Below are 21,340 nucleotides of genomic sequence, written 5' to 3'. Positions count from 1 at the left end.
CTACGTCTGGAACATAACACGGGAGCCAAGGCCATTCTTGCAACCACAGGGGAGCTAAACTAGGCTAAGGATGGCAGAGTGAAAATGTCAAGAGACAAAAACAAATCTGAAATGCTAGATTAGCTAAGCCTGGGGCCATTCTGTCTCCTGGTGAAAGAAAAAAATCTTCCTTGTTGTAAGCCAGTTGAACTGGAAATTTCCTTCTTCATAGTGGTATCTTTTACCGTGATATTTCCTCATCATTAGATTTAGGCTACGCATTTTTGGCAGGAGCACTGCTGAAATGAAGTGCTGTTGTGTTCTTCCTGGTGAAGCTGTCAGGAGGCCCAGAGGGTCCACTACCTCTAATACTGGTGAAGTGAACTTGATCACTTGGTTAAGGTGCCTGGTTTCTCCACTCTAAAAGTCACTGTTTTCCTTCTACAATTAATAGAAGGGAGGTACCTTGATACTCTAAGTTTCCTGTTCTCCATCATATTTTCACCCACCAGTATTAGCATCCATTGATGCCTAAATCATTTATTACTGTTATGGTTGTCAAATAGCGTATCCTATGATTTTTTTTTTTAAGTTTTTAAACTAAAATTGTGGGAAACATATATAAAACATGCCATTTGAACCTTTCTTGAGTGTATAATTCACATTGTTGGGCAACCATCACCACTACCCATTTCTATAACTTCTTAGACATCTCAAACTGAAACTCTGTACCCATTAAACTCCGCCCCCCCCGCTCCCCCCCAGCCCCTGGTGACCACTGCTTTACTTTCTGTCTCTGTGAGTTTCACTGCATAGGTACTGCATATAAGTGAAATCATTCAATATTCTTTTGTGTCTGGTTTATGTCATTTCACATAATGTTTTCAAGTTTTATTCACGTTGTAGCATGTATTAGAACTTCATTCCTTTTACAGGCTGTGTAACATTCCACTGTGTGTATATACACTGCATTTTGTTTATCCATTCATCCAGCCATGGACGTTTGGGTTGTTTCATTCTTTTGGCTATTACGAGATGTTGCTATGAACACTGATGTACAAATACCTATTCAAGTTCTGCTTTCACTACTTTTGGGTATACCTAGAAGTGTAATTCGTAGATTATATACATGATATTATGTTTACTTTTTTGAGGAGCTACGATAATTTTTTCTAGGTGCTTGTACCATTTTACTTTCCTCCCAGCAATGCCCAAAGGTTCCAATTTCTCTATATCCTTGCCAATAATTATTTTTTAAAAATTATATTTGACATTTTTATTTGAGGCTGCAAAAACAAAAAAAAGCAAACAAACAATAATGACAAACTTGAAATAGGCTTGTCAAATGATGTAAAATCATCTTTTCCAGGGGAGCAGAAGGTAAACCATCCTGCTTCACTGCTGCTTGCACTCTGCTGGGTTTTGATCCTTCTTTGAGTCATAGTCTGGATCATTTTCCTCATCTCTTTCTTCTTCCCCTTCCTCATCTGCTTCTTCACCTTCTTCATCATCATCATCATCATCATCTTCGATAGTTTCTCCAGTAAAGTATAACACTGATCTTGGGATTATACGCTCACGTAAGAAGTGACCAATTTCAAAGTCTGCAGCAAGGATAGCTTCAGCAGCATCATCCAGATCTCCATTCTCAGGAACTTCAGGAGAGGCAAAAAAATTAAAGAAAGAGTCACTGGAAACTGTTTTGGTGACAGTACAAACTGTCCCACATCCCTTGTGTTTCTGCTTCTTCTTAATGGTTTTCAAAGTGACATTCTTTTCTTTTTTCCAATCTACCTGGCACCCTGTATAACCCATAATTTCTGGCCCATCGAAAGAAAAGGGATCAGAATCATCTGGTTCTGACCTCATCCCATATGTCTTTGTCAACACTTCATTTGTGAAATATTCATTGGGTTCAAAGTGAAATTCTAAGACAAAACTCATGGGCTGGCCAGCATCTGAGAACTTCACTTTAATATCTTTCAAGTGCTTCAAAATAGGTTCATCATGTTCCTTAACCATATCAATGAGCAAGTCAACGTTCTTAAAACAGTCAACCAGAATTCAGGAATTCCCTTGGGGTCTTCTTTTTCTTCATCCTTTTTCTCATCTTCAATCTTGGCTTTTTCTTTCAGCTCCTCCAAAATTTCATCCTCCTCATCTGGTTTCCATTCACATTCTTCTTCCGTAGGTTCATAAATTGCATTAATGATCTCAAATCGCTTATCAAATAGAGGCTGATAGAGAACAGCATATTTTCAGACCATGAACTTCCTCATAGAATTTGGCTTCTATCTGTGCACATTTAACTTGAAGATTTTTGAGAGCATTCACTCGTCTTTTAACTACCCTAGGCAAGCTTTCAGTGTATCCTGTTGGTGTTTCTACCAGACCATCAAGTCTTTCTTGAAGGGCTGCAAAAATCTGAGGATTTTGCATCATCTGAACAGTCAGCTGACGCACTTTGATTTTTGTTTCTTCACCAGTTTCTTCTTCTTCTAATTCTGCAACATCTTCCAAATCTTGATCAAGTTCAGACTGTTCTTTGTTGTCAACGTCTGCCATGTTGTAAGAACTCCAAATATCGGTGGCTAGCATGGGGAGCCAGGCGGTCGGAGCTGTGCAGGCAGTGACTCAGGACGGCGGTGGGAGGAGCAGGAGGCCTAATTATTTATGTTTTTAAAAAGATTTTATTTATTTGTCAGAGAGAGAGAGAGAGCACAAGCAGGGGGAACGGCAGGCAGAGGGAGAAGCAGGCTTCCTGCTGAGCAAGGAGCCCAATGCGGGACTCAATCCCAGGACCCTGGGATCATGACCTGAGCCAAAGGCAGATGCTTAACCAACTGAGCCGCCTAAGCATCTCTATTTATGTTTTTTTTGATAGTTGCCATCCTATTGGGCATGAAGTAGTGTCTTATGGTTTTGATTTATACTGTCTGAATGATTAGTGATGTTGAGCATCTTTTCATGTGCTTATTGGCCATTTGCATATCTTCTTTGGAGAAATGTCTAACAAGTCCTTTGTTCATTTTTGAATTGGGGTGTTTGTTTTTGTTGTTTTGAGTTTTAGGAGTTCTATATGTATTCTAGATATTAATCCTTTATCAGATGTATTTGCAAATATTTTCTCCCTTTCTATGGGTCTCCTTTTCACTCTCATGTTAGTGTCCTTTAAGGTGCAAAAGTTTTAAATTTTGAACAAATTCAATTTATCTTATTTTTCTTTTGTTGTATTTGCTTTTGGAGTCATATACAAGAAATCATCGCCAAATCCAATGTCCAAATGAAGTTTTCCTCTGTTTTCTTCTAAAGGTTTTATGGTTTTAGTTTTTACCTTTAGGTCTTTAATTCATTTGGAGTTAATTTTTGCATATTGTGTAAGGTACAGGTCCAACTTCATTCTTTTGCATGTGGATATCCAGTTTTCCCAGCACCATTTGTTGAAAAGGACAAGATTTTCTTTTGATTGTAGCAGAAAACATGTTACCTCTGAGGTTCTCAAACTTGCCCAAGTCAGGACACCCTTAGCATCTTAATACATTTTTTTATGGTGCATTGAGTCCAAAAGAAATACCTAACAATCCCACTCACTGAATAGTTAGGTCTAAACAAACTAATATGTAGTCATTCTTGAACAACTTAGCCACTTGAAAAAAATACTACACATAAATTGAAAGAAAAAATACTATTTTAATTTTATTCTTAAATAACACAACTACTTCCTAATGCAGTGTGTGTTGGGTGATGCGTAACATCTCAGACCTTGGAATCAGATTGGATACTGGAATCAGATGGTGCCCTCATTTCCTGTTCACATTGGTCGTTGAGTGGTTTTGCTTTCTGTCTCTACAATTGTGGTGAACTCACCCTTGCAGAGATATGATGTCGCTGAATGTAAGTAGTGTGATCTGATGTTGGAACTGTGAACTATTTTAAGCTAATAGTTCACATGGTGTCTGAAAGACGTCCGACATCTCTGTGCTTGCCTTGAGCATGGCACCCTGTGAATTTGCTGTGGCATCTCAGCATTTGGTGCAGTTTGGGGCTGCTATCTTAGCTGATACAACTTCTTTAACTTTGATGACCTTCACCTCCACCTCTCCCTTAGCCAGCTGCTCTGATGACCACCCTAGTTCTTGTCTGATCTAGAAGATATTTACCTTTTACTCCTATATTCTGCTCTTTCATACCTTGATCACATTATCCTGTTGTCTATCTCACATTCTTTCTCCTGATTGCTACTTTTACTTCATGAAAATCTCAAAATTCTTCACTTTTCCCCTTCCCGCCAATCCATCAGCTTCTTTCTGCTTAAGCATTTCCCCATCTAGCCCATCATTCAACATCTCTACTTATGTCCCCAGCCCACTGAACATTAAAAACTCCATGGAAATTGGGGTTAGTAATCTCTAACATCATTAAGACCCTAAACATTGCCTGAAGATCTTTTATATAAGTTCTTCACGGCTATCCCAAGATGATCCCCAACTTTCCCCTCATTTCTCAAAATCCCTGCTATAATGCCTTCAGCCTCATAATTAGTGGTCTCCATGAACTTTACTGAGGAAACAAAAATCATTACCCTCGTGCTAGAACTCCCTTAGCTCTCTCCACCTGCCACCCATAAACATCTCCATCTCTACTCAGACATCTTGCTCTCCTCATGGTTCAGTAAAGGAGGGTCACCTGCATCTGTCAAGGAGAGTCCCACCACCTCTGTTCACATGCCCCATTTGTCCCTGAGGATGCACACTCCACCTTCTCTACCTGCTGTCTGCTCTGGCAAGCCAAGCCCTTGCCCTCTGGCTTCTGGTGGGGTTTGGCCAATGGACTCTGTCAGGAGACTGGGGAGTAGAAGGAGAAGAAGGTCTGTTGACTGAGCCCCCCGCGCCCTCGATGACCAGCTCTGGGTTGACAGTGGCTGCCTGTCTGTCAAGCCAAAGTTCCTGCTGGGCGGTCCTCTCTTAGAGCTGGGACATTTTCTCCTCTGGTCCCTTCAGGCCACAGGTGGCAGTGGCTTCTGCTACTAGGCCAGGAATGCTCTGCTCTTCCCCTTTGGTTACTACCCCTGTCCACACCCTGGTAAACAGGTCCTTCACTGAGCTCTCTTTGAACACCTGTTTTGAGTGTGTCATCTGTTTCCTGTTGGGACCCTGGGATACAGATCCACCCTCTATACTTCCTTATGGCATTTCTTTCTAGAGGATGCCGTTCTCTGGCTGTTCGTCATGCTGATGATAAACTAATAATAATATACCAGTAACTATGATTTATTAAGCAGTTTTGACATTCTAGGTGCCATGACAATAGTTTAGCATGTGTGATCTTATTTAAATACTGAAACTGCTGCCATTTGTTCACATCCCCCTTTTACAGATGCGGGACTTGAGATTGACCGAGGATAGGCAATTTCCCCAAGATCACACACTAGAAGTAGCAGAGTTGGAATTTGAGCCCAGGACTGTGAGGGACTCACCTGTTAGACATCTAACCACAAGGACACATGGCCTCATTATCAGTCCAGATGGGTTGTCATGACTTTCTAAAAGCAAAGAAGAGACCAGGAAAAAGTCCAACACGGTTTGCAGTGTCAAACTGATGTTACTATTTTGGGGATTTAAATTTGGTGTTTGAGTCCTTTGGTTTATGAGGAATGCAAAGCAGCCAGCTCTGGAGTTGCAGCTTATTCCATCAGCGTCGTGCTGCAGAGCTGGAGTGCAGTGGGGACAAAACGTTTGTGGCAGTGAGCAAGGATGAGCGGGGGGTACTGCACAGGGACAGTAAGTCTAAACACAACCTTCTTGCTCCTCATTCCATCAGGGAAAGGAGCATTTGTATGCCATGGGGACTGACTTTTAGGTTAAGCTCTGCTCTGCCCTGCCATGGAAAACATTCATGGCCCTTCAGTGAAGTGCTTTCTTCACGAGGGACTGAGTGATACCAGAAAACATTAGGAAAGTTCTCCAAGAGAACAACTATTGTGCCCTGTGTAAGAAAACAACTCTAGTGGTGCCCCCTGGGTGGCTCCTTTCTTCTCACACTGCAGCCACTCTTTACTCTGGTCACCAAATGTGTGGCTGTTTCCCCCCACCAAGCAATTCTCTGCCATACCAGCTGGGTGTCCTACAACTTAACCCAATTCTGACACTACCCACCCAGAGATAGTGTGGATCCCACAGGTTAAGGTCTCAGGCCCACAGAACTGCTCCCACCCCACTCCAGATGCCAATCACAAGCAGCAGGCACCCAGGTCACCCATAACTTCTGCCCGACTTGGCTGCAAACCCGAGGTTCCCAAGATCCCCTCCTTGAGTTTAATGAATTTGCTACAGTGGCTCCCAAAACTCAGGGAAACACTTACTTACGTTTAGCAGTTTATTAAACATGTGATAAAGGATATAGATGAGTAGCCACATGAAGAGATATGTAGGGGGAAGTCTGGGAGGGTCCTGAGTGCAGGAGGCTCTGTCCTTGTGGAGTTGGGGAGTGTCATCCTCCAGGTGTGGATGTGTTCAGAAATCTGGCAGCTCTCTGAAGCCCATACTGTTGAGATTTGATGGAGGCTTCCTCATGGAGGCATAATCAATTATCAACTCCATTTCCAGCCTCTCTCCCTCTCTGAAGGACAGGGGACAGGGCTGAAAATAGCAAGCTTCTAATCATGGCTTGGTCTTTCTAGTGACCAGCCCCCAGCCAGGAGCCATCCAGGGGCCCAACCAGAGTCACTTCATTAGAATAAAAGTTGCTTCTAGTACTCTTAGGAAATTACAAGGGTTTTAGGAGCTCTGCACCAGGAACCAGGGGCAGATGCCAATATACATATTTTCTATCATCTCAGATTCTCTCACCTAGAAAATGGTTGATATTCCAAAGTCTCTTTTGGAGCCTCTACAGAATGCTGTCTGTTCTCAGGTAGATCGAATGACGGGTGGGGATGTGCTGTTGAGAAAGAGTGAAACAGAAACATTTTTTCTTGATTTTCTTTTCAAGATGTTGGGGGTAATTAGGCCGGGAAGAATGTAAGTGGAGATAAACATAATCCTCATTCTTGCCTTGACCTCTTTAGCTTTGGCCAGTGCTTGGATAATGAACACATATCTAGTAACTGTGATTCAAATAAATCCTTTCTCAATACTTGCCCTTGAAATCCAATGATTTCCTCCTGAATCTAAGCATCGCTTTCAGAGATAGCACAATGGGAGTCCAGCAAATGCATAATTTAGATTCTTCCACAGAACATCTGCTAAGTTTCTATCTTTTGCTATTCTGGGGAAATGGGCTGGATACGTCAGAAAGATCCGAGAGTTCTAGAGCCAGTTCTGAGCAGCTTGCCCCTGGCTTCCTCTCCTATTGCCCTCATCTACCTTCTGGTCTGCCCCCATCAGAGGTGCTTTGTGAGCAAAAGGCAACTGGCTGAAGAGGATAGTCCTTCTCCAAGCCTCGGAGAGCCCCAGAGGTCCAGAATTCTTTTACGTGTCAGAGCTACATGGCTTCCTATTCTACTTTTGTTAGGTCTTCACTTTCTTTTCTGCCATCTCGACTCTTTGGCTTTGGGATTTATTTATACCTAAGAATAGGGGAAGAAAGGAGAAATGTGGCTCTGTCATCATGGACTACTGTTCCATTTATTTACCACCTATAGGGTGAATATGTGTGGTTTATCATGGTTACCAATCTTAAATCTTAAATGGACTGTACTGGGGAGCCATTATTCCATAATTTTTTCTTTTAATTATTTTTCCCCCCAAATTGAGAGATTCTGAAAGAAGACTTTTCCAAGAATTGAGTTTCTAACTTACTCCTTATCCATTTCAAAGCATTTTTTTGATTTTCCCATTAGATCATAGGAGTGTTGCTTTCTTTCTTAGCTTCTCAGATTTCTGAAGTTGAGGGAAGAAAATTCTGAAAAAGGGAAAGCCAGTGTTCTCTGAGTAGCAGGAAGAAGGAAGTGATTTTCTTCATGCCAGAGGGCAGTACTGTGGTGAGTAGCGACTCTTTCCCAATGTCACACTGCTGTTCTGGGGGCAGCTTGCTCTAGTAGCCTTAAATTATGCACTTGAATAGTAAATAAAATAAAATAAAATAAAATAAAATAAAATAAAACAAAATAAAATAATAAAAATCTTCCAGGGCGCCTGGGTGGCTCAGTTGGTTAAGCGACTGCCTTCGGCTCAGGTCATGATCCTGGAGTCCCGGGATCGAGTCCTGCATCGGGCTCCCTGCTCAGCAGGGAGCCTGCTTCTCCCTCTGACCCTCTCCCCTCTCACGTGCTCTCTCTCATTCTCACTCTCTCAAATAAATAAATAAATCTTTAAAAAAAATAAATAAAATAAATAAATAAATAAAAATCTTCCATCCTGTGTCACTCTATATCAGTGTTGTTTAATCTCTGTAGAAGTAAATTCTTGAACTCTAAATACTTTCCAGTATTAGGTTTCTTGGCAGAAATACTTCTGATGGCCTTGTGTTTTTTTTTTTTTTTTAAAGATTTTATTTATTTGAGAGAGAGAGAATGAGAGACAGAGAGCACGAGAGGGAAGAGGGCAGAGGGAGAAGCAGACCCCCTGCTGAGCAGGGAGCCCGATGCAGGACTCGATCCCGGGACTCCAGGATCATGACCTGAGCCGAAGGCAGTCGCTTAACCAACTGAGCCACCCAGGCGCCCCTGGCCTTGTGTTTTTTAAGGCCTAACTAGAAGCATGCCAAACCTTTTATTTTAAGTATCTTGTAAAATGTGCAATCCTTTGTTAAAAGGCTTTTCATTTGTTTGTTTGTTTGTTTATTTTAAGCCCAGAAGCTCTTCTATCACTTTTGCTGGAATCACCTGGGATATACCTGTAAAAAATTCAGAATCCTGGGCCCCACCCCAAACCTACTAAATTGGAATGTCTGAGTTGAAGCCAAGGAATCTGCATTTCTAACTTGTGCCCCGTGTTTGAGAACCTTGGTTCTAAATCACATAGACGCTAATTCCAGAGCAAAAAATTCTCAATCTGGGCCTAGACCGTTATTTCTCAACCCTGGTTGTATATTAGAATCACCTGGAGTGTTTAAAATATAAGATGTCTGGGCCTTACCCACCAACAACAGAATCTTGGTGGAGGTGGGATAGTGGCGGTAGGATTTTTTTTCTTCTTTTTTTAGCTTCTCTAAGTGTTTCCAATGTGTAGCCACAGTTAGAATTTTCGATCTAAACCTAGAGGCCTAAGAATTGCCTTCAGGATGTTTGTCAATAAACTTGCTGAAATGGCATAATATACAAAAATTGGAGTGACTGCCTGGCTCACAGCAAATTCCTCCTCTCCACAGTGTAGGAATCCAGTGGCTGGAGGCCACTGACCCAGCTGAGATGCCAACCCAAGCCGAGTTCATCAGTATCTTTGCCTTGGAAGTATTTTTTGTTCTTAATTTTTTTTTCATTTTTATTTTTCCTTTACTAGACAGTTTCTCAAAATAAACATCACTTTATTTTTTTTCTTGTAATAAAAATAACGCATTAGTAGGAATAAATCTAGACAATACAAAAGGTGTAAAGCAAAAATGAAAATTACCTCCATCCAGAGAGAAATCTTATTAACATTTTGATGAGTGTCCTTCCACATTTTTTCTATGCATATATAAAAAATATGATTGTACACATACTATATTGTAATCTTTTTTTATTAAATGTAACATATTGTGGGCATTTTTCTTTATAATGAATATTGGTCTTCATGATTATTTTTAAATCCATATAGCAGCATTCCACTGCATGGCTTTACCCTAAAGTATTTAATGAATTTTCTACTGAGAATTGAAAAAAGATACTTTCCATTTTTTCCCTGTTGTGAATAATGCCATCATGAACATATTTGTACATTAAGCTTTGTATGCCTTTCCACTTATTTCCTTAGGATAGATTGACAGAAGTAAGATTGTTGGGTAGAGGGTATGCATATTAAAAAACTGATTACATATTACCAAATTACCCCCTTTTGCAACTGATCTTCCACGGCTGCCATCATAGCCTGAGAGCGTGCTGTTCCGTGCATTACCAATACTAGCATTAGCAATATTAAAATTATGCCAAACTGGTAGGCAAAAGTTATACTATTTATTATTTAATTACTTTGATTACCTGATAGGGGAAGCCCTGATCAAATTCTCAGAGAGAAAATTTCCCTTGAGCCATGGAAGCCACTAGGGCTCAGTCCCATATTGGGGAAATAACAAGTGACAGAGTCTGACAAAGGCTAAGATGACATCCTACTTATTATTTTTTAGGTGTCTGCTTTTGAGGTCTCTACAGTGAAATTCCTGGCTGTTTTGATTTTCAGTTCCCCTTTTTGTCCCAGATATGTAAATTAACTTGAGAAGAATCTGGAAAAATCTTGAAGAACTTACTCACTGCCCTTCCATCCCCCTCACCTCAGGGTGAAGTAGTGTGAAACAGTGTCTGGCTCTTCAGTTTACTATGTCACTGTGTCACTTAACTTTGGTCCTTACACTTCCGGCTTCAATTTTTTTTTTTAATTTTTTTATCCTTATGTTAATCCCCATACATTACATCATTAGTTTTAGATGTAGTGTTTCATGATTCATTGTTTGTGCATAACACCCAGTTCTCCATGAAGAATGTGCCCTCCTCAATACCCATCACCAGGCTAACCCATCCTCCCACCCCCCTCCCCTCTAGAACCCTCAGTTTGTTTTTCAGAGTCCAAGGTCTCTCATGGTTCATCTACCCCTCCAATTTGCCCCCCCTTCATTCTTCCCCTCCTGCTACCTTCTTCTTCTTCTTTTTTTTTTTCTTAACATATATTGCATTATTTGTTTCAGAGGTACAGACCTGAGATTCAACAGTCTTCCACAATTCACAGCGCTTACCAGAGCACATACCCTCCCCAGTGTCTATCACCCAGTCACCCCATCCCTCCCACCCCACCTCCCATTCCAGCAACCCTGTTTGTTTCCTGCAATTAAGAATTCCTCATATCAGTGAGGTCATATGATACATGTCTTTCTCTGTTTGACTTATTTCGCTCAACATAATACCCTCCAGTTCCATCCACGTCGTTGCAAATGGCAAGATCTCATTCCTTTTGATAATATTCCATTGTATATATTTACCACATCTTCTTTATCCATTCATCTGTCAATGGACATCTTGGCTCTTTCCACAGTTTGGCTATTGTGGACATTGCTGCTGTAAACATCGGGGTGCACGTACCCTTTCAGATCCCTACTTTTGTATCTTTGGGGTAAATACCCAGTAGTGCAATTGCTGGATCATATGGTAGCTCTATTTTCAACTTTTTGAGGAACTTCCATACTGTTTTCCAGAGTGGCTGCACCAGCTTGCATTCCCACCAACAGTGTAGGAGGGTTCCCCTTTCTCCGCATCCCCGCCAACATCTGTCGTTTCCTGACTTGTTAATTTTAGCCATTCTGACTGGTGTGAGGTAGTATCTCATTGAGGTTTTGATTTGGATTTCCCTGATGCCGAGTGATGCTGAGCACTTTTGCATGTGTCTGTTGGCCATTTGGATGTCTTCTTTGGAAAAATATCTGTTCATGTCTTCTGCCCATTTCTTGATTGGATTCTTTGTTCTTTGGGTGTTGAGTTTGATGAGTTCTTTATAGATTTTGGATACTAGCCCTTTATCTGATATGTCATTTGCAAATATCTTCTCCCATTCTGTCGGTTGTCTTTTGGTTTTGTTGACTGTTTCCTTTGCTTTGCAAAAGCTTTTTATCTTGATGAAGTCCCAATAGTTCATTTTTGCCCTTGCTTCCCTTGCCTTTGGCGATGTTTCTAGGAAGAAGTTGCTGTGGCTAAGGTCGAAGAGGTTGCTGCCTGTGTTCTCCTTTAGGATTTTGATGGACTCCTGTCTCACATTGAGGTCTTTCAACCATTTGGAGTCCATTTTTGTGTGTGGTGTAAGGAAATGGTCCAGTTTCATTCTTCTGCATGTGGCTGTCCAATTTTCCCAACACCATTTGTTGAAGAGACTTTTTCCATTGTACATTCTTTCCTACTTTGTCAAAGATTAGTTGACCATAGAGTTGAGGGTCCATTTCTGGGCTCTCTATTCTGTTCCATTGATCTATGTGTCTGTGTTTGTGTCAGTACCATACTGTCTTGATGATGACAGCTTTGTAATAGAGCTTGAAGTCCAGAATTGTGATGCCGCCAGCTTTGCTTTTCTTTTTCAACATTCCTCTGGCTATTCGGGGTCTTTTCTGGTTCCATACAAATTTTAGGATTATTTGTTCCATTTCTTTGAAAAAAGTGGATGGTCTTTTGATGGGGATTGCATTGAATGTGTAGATTGCTCTAGGTAGCATTGACATCTTCACAATATTTGTTCTTCCAATCCATGAGCATGGAACGTTTTTCCATTTCTTTGTGTCTTCCTCAATTTCTTTCATGAGTATTTTATAGTTTTCTGAGTACAGATCCTTTGTCTCTTTGGTTAGATTTATTCCTAGGTATCTTATGGTTTTGGGTGCAATTGTAAATGGGATCGACTCCTTAATTTCTCTTTCTTCTGTCTTGTTGTTGGTGTATAGGAATGCCACTGACTTCTGTGCATTGATTTTATATCCTGCCACTTTACTGAATTCCTGTATGAGTTCTAGCAGTTTTGGGGTGGAGTCTTTGGGATTTTCCACATAAAGTATCATATCATCTGCAAAGAGTGAGAGTTTGACTTCTTTGCTGATTTGGATGCCTTTTATTTCTTTTTGTTGTCTGATTGCTGTGGCTAGGACTTCCAATACTATGTTGAATAGCAGCGGTGAAAATAGTGGACATCCCTGCTGCATTCCTGACCTTAGGGGGAAAGCTCTCTGTTTTTCCCCATTGAGAATGATATTCGCTCTAGGTTTTTCATAGATGGTTTTTATGATATTGAGGTATGTACCCTCGATCCCTATACTCTGAAGAGTTTTGATCAAGAAAGGATGCTGTACTTTGTCAAATGCTTTTTCTGCATCTATTGAGAGGATCATATGCTTCTTGTTCTTTCTTTTGTTAATATTGTATCACGTTGATTGATTTGTGGATATTGAACCAACCTTGCAGCCCAGGGATAAATCCCACTTCGTGGTGAATAATCCTTTTAATGTACTGTTGGATCCTATTGGCTAGTATTTTGGTGAGAATTTTTGCTTCCATGTTCATCAGGGATATTGGTCTGTAATTTTCCTTTTTGATAGGGTCTTTGTCTGGTTTTGGGATCAAGGTAATGCTGGCCTCATAAAATGAGTTTGGAAGTTTTCCTTCCATTTCTATTTTTTGGAACAGTTTCAGAAGAATAGGTATTAATTCTTCTTGAAATGTTTGGTAGAATTCCCCTGGGAAGCCATCTGGCCCTGGGCTTTTGTTTGTTCGGAGATTTTTGATGACTGCTTCAATTTCCTTAGTGGTTATAGGTCTGTTCAGGTTTTCTATCTCTTCCTGGTTCAGTTTTGGTAGTTGACACATCTCTAGGAATGCATCCATATCTTCCAGGTTATCTAATTTGCTGGCATAGAGTTGCTCATAATATGTTCTTATAATTGTTTGTATTTCTCTGGTGTTGGTTGTGATCTCTCCTCTTTCATTCATGGTTTTGTTAATTTGGGTCATTTCTCTTCTCTTTTTGATAAGTCTGGCCAGGGGTTTATCAATCTTGTTAATTCTTTCAAAGAACCAGCTCCTAGTTTCGTTGATCTGTTCTACTGTTCTTTTAGTTTCTATTTCATTGATTTCTGCTCTGATCTTTATTATTTCTCTTCTCCTGCTGGGTTTAGGCTTTATTTGCTGTTCTTTCTCCAGCTCCTTTAGGTGGAGGGTTAGGTTGTGTACTTGAGACCTTTCTTGTTTCTTGAGAAAGGCTTGTATTGCTATATACATTCCTCTTAGGACTGCCTTTGCTGCATCCCAAAGATTTTGAACAGTTGTGTTTTCATTTTCATTGGTTTCCATGAATTTTTTTAATTCTTTAATTTCCTGGTTGACCCATTCATTCTTCAGTAGGATGCTCTTTAGCCTCCATGTATTTGAGTTCTTTCCGACTTTCCTCTTGTGATTGAGTTCTAGTTTCAAAGCATTGTGGTCTGAAAATAGGCAGGGAATGATCCCAGTCTTTTGGTACTGGTTGAGACCTGATTTATGACCTAGGATGTGATCGATTCTGGAGAATGTTCCATGGGCACTAGAGAAGAATGTGTATTCCGTTGCTTTGGGATGGAATGTTCTGAATATGTCTGTGAAGTCCATTTGGTCCAGTGTGTCATTTAAAGTCTTTATTTCCTTGTTGATCTTCTGCTTAGACGATCTGTCCATTTCAGTGAGGGGAGTGTTAAAGTCCCCCACTATTATTGTATTGTTGTCAATGTGTTTCTTTGCTTTTGTTATTAATTGCCTTATATAATTGGCTGCTCCCATGTTAGGGGCATAGATATTTACAATTGTTAGATCTTGTTGGATAGACCCTTTAAGTAGGATAGAGTGTCCTTCCTCATCTCTTATTACAGTCTTTGGTTTAAAATCTAATTTGTCTGACATAAGGATTGCCACCCCAGCTTTCTTTTGGTGTCCGTTAGCATGGTAAATGGTTTTCCACCCCCTCACTTTCAATCTGGGGGTGTCTTTGGTTCTAAAATGAGTCTCTTGCAGACAGCATATCGATGGGTCTTGTTTTTTAATCCAGTCTGATAGCCTGTGTCTTTTGATTGGGGCATTTAGCCCATTTACATTCAGGGTAACTATTGAAAGATAAGAATTTAGTGCCATTGTATTGCCTGTAAGGTGACTGTTACTGTATATTGTCTGTTTTCCTTTCTGGTCTATGTTGCTTTTAGGGTCTCTCTTTGCTTAGAGGACACCTTTCAAGATTTCTTTTTTTTTTTTTTTAAAGATTTCATTTATTTATTTGAGAGAGAGAGAGAGAGAGAGCACATGAGAGGGGGGAGGGTCAGAGGGAGAAGCAGACCCCCTGCTGAGCAAGGATCCCGATATGGGACTCGATCCCGGGACTCCAGGATCATGACCTGAGCCGAAGGCAGTCGCTTAACCAACTGAGCCACCCAGGTGCCCCCTTTCAAGATTTCTTGTAGAGCTGGTTTTGTGTTTACAAATTCCTCAAGTTTTTGTTTGTCCTGGAAGCTTTTTATCTCTCCTTCTATTTTCAATGACACCCTAGCTGGATATAGTATTCTTGGCTGCATATTTTTCTCATTTAGTGCTCTGAATATATCCTGCCAGTCCTTTCTGGCCTGCCAGGTCTCTGTGGATAGGTCTGTTGCCAATATAAGGTTTCTACCATTGTAGGTTACATATCTCTTCTCCCAAGCTGCTTTCAGGATTTTCTCTTTGTCTCTGAGACTCGTAAGTTTTACTATTAGATGTCGGGGTGTTGAACTATTTTTATTGATTTTGAGAGGGGTTCTCTGTGCTTCCTGGATTTTGATGCCTGTTTCCTTCCCCAAATTAGGGAGGTTCTCTGCTATAATTTGCTCCATTATACCTCTGCCCCTCTCTCTCTTTCTTCTTCTTCTGGGATCCCAATTATTCTAATGTTGTTTCATCTTATGGTATTGCTTATCTCTCGAATTCTGCCCTCGTGATCCAGTAGTTGTTTATCTCTCTTTTTCTCAGCTTCTTTATTTTCCATCATTTGGTCTTCTATATCACTGATTCTGTCTTCTGCCTCATTTATCCTAGCAGTTAGTGCCCCCATATTTGATTGCACCTCATTAATAGCCTTTTTGATTTCAATGTGGTTAGATTTTAGTTCTTTTATTTCTCCAGAAAGGGTTTCTCTAATAACTTCCATGCTTTTCTCACGCCCAGCTAGTATCTTTAAAGTGATGATTCTGAACTCTAGATCTGACATTGTACTAATGTCCATATTGATTATGTCCCTGGCAGTCAGTACTACCTCTTGTTCTTTTTGTTGAGGTGATTTTTTCCGTCTTGTCATTTTGTGCAGAGGAGAATAGATTAATGAGAGAACAAAATGCTAGCAGAGTAACAAGGACCCCAGAAAATATACTCTAAACAAATCAGAAAAGACCTGAAGCGGTGGGAAAAGAAAGGGAAAGAGAGAAAAAAGAAAAAGAAAAAAAAGAAAGAGAAAAAGATAAAGATAAAAACAAACAAAAACAAACAAAACAAAACAACAACAACAAAAAAACCCAGAATGTGATCAAATATGATCAGGCTGCTATATAGATCAATGCCACACACTAGATTTGGGGTGTATTTTGGTCTTTTAGAAGAAAGTGCCTCCCAAAATTTTAAAGAAAGAAAAACTTATATATGTACAAAAATAAGGGTTGATATGATGAAGGGATGGAATATGACTGTAAAGATGGAAATTATAAAAACTTTTATAAAAGGAATTGATAAGAAGTTGTTTGAAAAAAGAAAGAAGAGGATTTAAAAAAAGAAAAAAAAAAGGGAGAGAATGTGATCAGGCAGGGGAGTAGAAAAAAACCATATACTAGAGATTTAGGGTATATTTTGATCTGTTAGAAGAAACTATCTCGAAATTTTAAAGAGAGAACAACTTATATATATAAGCCAAAAATATGGGTAACTACTATGAAGGGATAGAATATGACTCTAAAAATGAAAAATAAAAATGTTTTTTTAAAAAAGGGATTGATAAGATGTTGGTTTGAAAAGGGAAAAAGAAAAATTCAAAAAAAGAAAAGAAAAAAGAAAAAAAGTTAAAAAAAATTTAACATTGAAAGACTAAAGAATCATGGTAAAAAAGCCATGAATTCTATGTGTAGTATTCCCCTAGCGCTGGAATTCTGCCATTCTCATTGATCGGTAAACTTGGTCTTGGCTGGCTGTTCTCGCTGATCTTCTGGGGGAGGGGCCTGTTGCCATGGTTTCCAAATGTCTTTGCCGGAGGCGGAATTGCCCCACCCTTGCCCTGTCCGGGCTAAGTAATCTGCTCGAGTTTGCTCTCGGGAGCTTTTGTTCCCTGCAAACTTTCCTTACAGCTTTGGAGGCGGAGAGTGAAAATCTCTGCCTGGGAGGAGCCGAGAACTCGGGGCCCCACTCCTCAGTGAGCCCCCAGAGAAAAGCAGTCAGTCACTCCCGGCTCCCCGGTCTCCAGACGCACTCTGTGCTCACCCGGCCTGTGACTGCGTTTTTCTATCTCTGGCACCTGACCCGGTGTGGAGTCTCCAAACCCAGCAGATCCCTGGGGTGCGCTCCCACACCGCTCCTCCCGGGAGAGGAAGGTGAGTCTCCCCGGATCTCCCGCTCGTTGGGTCCCTGCTAGAGGAGCAGTGGCCCGACTGTGCTGCGGATCATGGTTTATGGCAACCCCGAGCTGAGAACCCGCGCCTGGGCTCCGCCTCTGCAGCCGGCTTCCCTGCTCCCTTACCTGGGAGCTCTGCCACACTCAGTCACCCCCGGTCTTTCTGTGACCCTGAGGGTCCTGAGACCACACTGTCCCGGAGGGTTCCACCCCCCGCTTAGCCACCAGAGTGACGTCCCTCAGCGGAGCAGACTTTTAAAAGTTCCGATTTTGTGCTCCGCGGCTCTATCACTTGCCAGACGCAGCCAACGGAGGCCCCTCTCCCGCCGTCTATCCTCCCGAATATCGCCTCGGATTCACTTCTCCACACGTCCTACCTTCCAGAAAGTGGTCGCTTTTCTGTTCAGAGAGTTCCTGCTATTCTTTTCTTCAATCTCCTGTTGAGTTCATAGGTGGTCAGAATGGTTTGATCCCCATCCAGCTGAATTCCTGAGAGGAGACGAAATCCAGGTCTCCTACTCCTCTGCCATCTTCCGGCTTCAAATTTTTTTTCTCAAAAAAATTTTTTTTTTTTTTAAGATTTTATTTATTTGAGATAGAGAGTGAGCAAGAGCACGAGCAGGGTTGGGACGGGCAGAGGGAGAGGGAGAAGCAGGTTCCCTGCTGAGTAGGGAGCCTGATGAGGAACTTGATCCCAGGACCCTGGGATCATGACCTGAGCCCAAAGCAGATGCTTAAGCAACTGAGCCACTGAGGCGCCCCTTAAAAACGTTCTCTTGCTTATCCAACAGTGGTTTTATTCCTTTTTTCCCACCCATTCTGTTTTTTGTTTAATTGAGGTAATATTCACACATCACAAATTTAACCATTAGCTATTTTAAAGTCTACAATTAAGTGGCCTTCAGTACATTCATGGTGGTGTACACCCATCCCATCTAGCTAGTTCCAAGACCCTTCCGTCACCCCAAAAGGGAGCCCCATATCTCGTCACTCCCCATTCCTTTACATGTGGCTCCTTTGCCAGCCTGACAAATGAGCTTGACAGTCAAAAGAAATGATCGAACATTGAACACTTTTCTTGTGGGGCGTGAATCTCAGCCAGGAATGCAAAAATCACCTTTTAGGATGGATATCATTAAAAAAAAAAAAAAAAAGACAAACCAGAAAAGAAGTGCTGGTGAAGCTGTGGAGAAATCGGAACACTTGGGCACTGCCGGTGGGAGTGTAAAGTGGTGCAGCTGCCCCGGGAAACAGTGGGGCAGTTCCTTAACAATCTAAACACAGAATCACCATGTGAGCCAGCAACTCCACGTTTGGGTGTAAGCTTCAGAGAATTGGAGGTAGGGACTAGAACAGATACTTGTACGTGCATGTTCATTGCAGCATCGTTTGCAGTTGCCAAAAGGTGGAAGCAACCCCAGGGACCATCCATGGATGAACAAACAAAATGGGATACATGCCTACCATGGGATATTATTCAGCCCTAAAAATCAATGAAATTCTGACACATGCTGCAACATGAATGCACCTTAAAGACATGCTAAGTAAAATAAGTCAGTCATAGAAAGACAAATACCATGTAATTTGACTTATAGGATGTGCCTAGAGTGAGTAATCAAATGCAGAGACAAAAAGAATGGTGGTTGTCAGGTGGGGAGACGAGTGTGGGCAGTTATTGTTTAATGGGTAGAGGATTTCAGTTTGGTAAAATGAAAAGAGTTCTGGAGATGGGTGCTGGTGGTTGCACAACAGTGTGAACATTCTAAATAATGCTGAACTGTGCACTTAATATGGTGAAAATGGTAAACTTATGTATACTTTACTACAATTAAAAAACATTACTGGTGTCATTTTCAAAGGACACAGGAGACATCAACTGAAGGCAGTTTGACCATATCAAAAAGAATAATGAGGGGCACCTGGGTGTCTCATTTGGTTGTGTCCGATTCTTGATTTTGGCTCAGGTCATGATCTCAGGGTTGTGAGATCAAGCCCTGTGTTGGGCTCCACACTCAGCATGGCATCTCCTTGAGATTTTCTCTCTGTCTCTCCCCTCCTTGTGTGCACACGCTCGCATCTCTCTTTAGATAAATAAATAATTTTTTAAAAAAGAATAACAAGGGGTGCCTGGGTGGCTCAGTCAATTAAACATCTGCCTTTGGCTCAGGTCATGATCCCAGGGTCCTGGGACCGAGTCCCACATCGGGCTCCTGGCTCAGCGGGGAGCCTGCTTCTCCCTCTCCCACCCCCCCTGCTTGTGTTCCCTCTCTCGCTGTGTCTCTCTGTCAAATAAATAAATAAAACTTTTTTAAAAAATAAAAAAGAATAATGATTGTAGGAAATGAATGTGTGTGTGTGTGTGATCTTAAAATTTGTAAGTTTCTGATACTAAAAAAATTTTTAGCCACTTTTGGATACTGCTAGGGCACCAATTAACTCATTATTCTGAAACTGCTAAATAAAGGTAAAAAAATTCTGAATACAAAAAAGATATGTGTAGAGAGAAATAACATTTGCAGCCAGTTTGAAGGATCTTTCTTTTTGGCCCTCTTATTTTGGTATCTATGTTCACTGAAAGCTGGTTATTGCCTTGTGTGTGGGCCACTTGCCAGCCTGACAGATAAGCTTGGGTATGGACATTCAAAAGAAAAATTATCAAAATTCAAACGTGTTTCTTGTGGGGCATGAATCTCAGCCAGGAATGCAAAATTTCCCTTTTTTCCTTTATCTGTACCTCTAGTTGTGGAGGCAATATTATATTATTCTCTCATCAGAACTGGATTAAATATGATCTGTTGAAAATGGAAGTTAGGACACTAAAGTTAGAAATCTCTTAAGTTGGAATTTGAGTGGTATGCAATATGATATTATGGAAATACACATACAATACCCTTTTCCTTCTAGGTTTTGTCTGCATTTGCTATAGAACTTTATAAAAATTGTTAACCAGGGGGCGCCTGGGTGGCTCAGTTGGTTAAGCAACCGACTCTTTATTTTGGCTCAGGTCATGATCTCAGGGCATCGGGCTGGAGCCTGCTTAAGATTCTCTCTCTCCCTCTGCCCCTCTCCTCTGCTTGCACATATGCACAAAGGCATGTGCTCTCTCTCTTTTTTTCTAAAAAAAAGAAAAAAAATTTGTTAACCAGATTCTTCTCCATGGACCAAAACACCTCAAGCAGTAGATAACACTAGCAGCTATTCATATTTTATTTAATGTCCATTTTATTAGTATTATAATTTATTTAAACATTTCTTCAAACATTAAACATAAATGATTGATTTTCCTCTAAGTATTTACATGCTACCTAAGATGAATATATCAAATTTTACACATTTAACAAATTAAATTACCCAAATGCTTAAGCATTGATTGCAAACTTATTTAATCAAACTCTTCTAAACACTAAATAAAATCATGAATCTCCTCTATCAAATGCTTCAGATAACTAGCAGGAAAGAGTACATAGAAACATAGTGATAATTACCTAATGAATTACACTTACTAGTATAAGTTACAAATATGCTAATGCCATGAATTGATTAATTGATTGATTTCTTGTATTTTTTTCTGGGGTTGCCGTTCTAGAGCTGTAGAGAGTTTTACCAGCACTGAGAGGAAAAAGGACACCTTCCCAGATTAGCTGAGGTTTCAGGATCTGGTTGTCAAGCAACTGATTCCTTGTCAAGACCCAGCATCCATTGTGCTGTTTAAGACTTTTAAATGTGAGCCACTGTAAAAAGACTGAGTCCCTCTTTATATTTCACTTTCTCCTTTACATCAGTGAGACTTTTAAATCCATGTCTTTCAGGAGTTTTTTAGTTCTTGAAGCTTCGTGTATTTCCAAGAAATGATACATTCTTTAACTTTCACATGGTCTGCATTACCAAGCTTATCTTGCCATTAAGGCCTGATTTCTTAGTATTACTTGAAATTGATGGGTTTAATGCATTATATTTAATAAGGTCCTTCAGAGTTTTTGTCTACAAGTGAATGAGGGATCATTCCATCTTTGGGACATTTGGCTCACTGATTATCTGGGAACAATTACATATAACCACTAGTATTGATGACCTGATAGATCTCACAGTTCCCCAAGGCTCTGTTTACTTATTAA

The 21,340-nt window shown here is 40.7% G+C and overlaps 1 protein-coding gene across 1 annotated transcript; it reads right to left on the bottom strand.

Moving 5' to 3' along the window:
* Positions 1–1,236: 1,236 nt before the first annotated feature.
* Positions 1,237–2,608, bottom strand: LOC118014704 (nucleosome assembly protein 1-like 1). Its single transcript, XM_035011069.1, is given in 3 exon segments — positions 1,237–2,030; positions 2,033–2,238; positions 2,240–2,608. Coding segments are annotated over 3 exon segments (1,200 nt in total). The 5' UTR covers positions 2,578–2,608; the 3' UTR covers positions 1,237–1,374.
* Positions 2,609–21,340: the final 18,732 nt, after the last annotated feature.

The sequence above is a fragment of the Mirounga leonina genome, unplaced genomic scaffold (assembly GCF_011800145.1).
Source record: "Mirounga leonina isolate KUSES-001 unplaced genomic scaffold, KU_Mleo_1.0 Mir_165, whole genome shotgun sequence".
NCBI classification, from domain to species: Eukaryota; Metazoa; Chordata; class Mammalia; order Carnivora; family Phocidae; genus Mirounga; species Mirounga leonina.
Note: the sequence above shows the minus strand (reverse complement) of the source record. Positions and strands in the feature narration are given on the sequence as shown.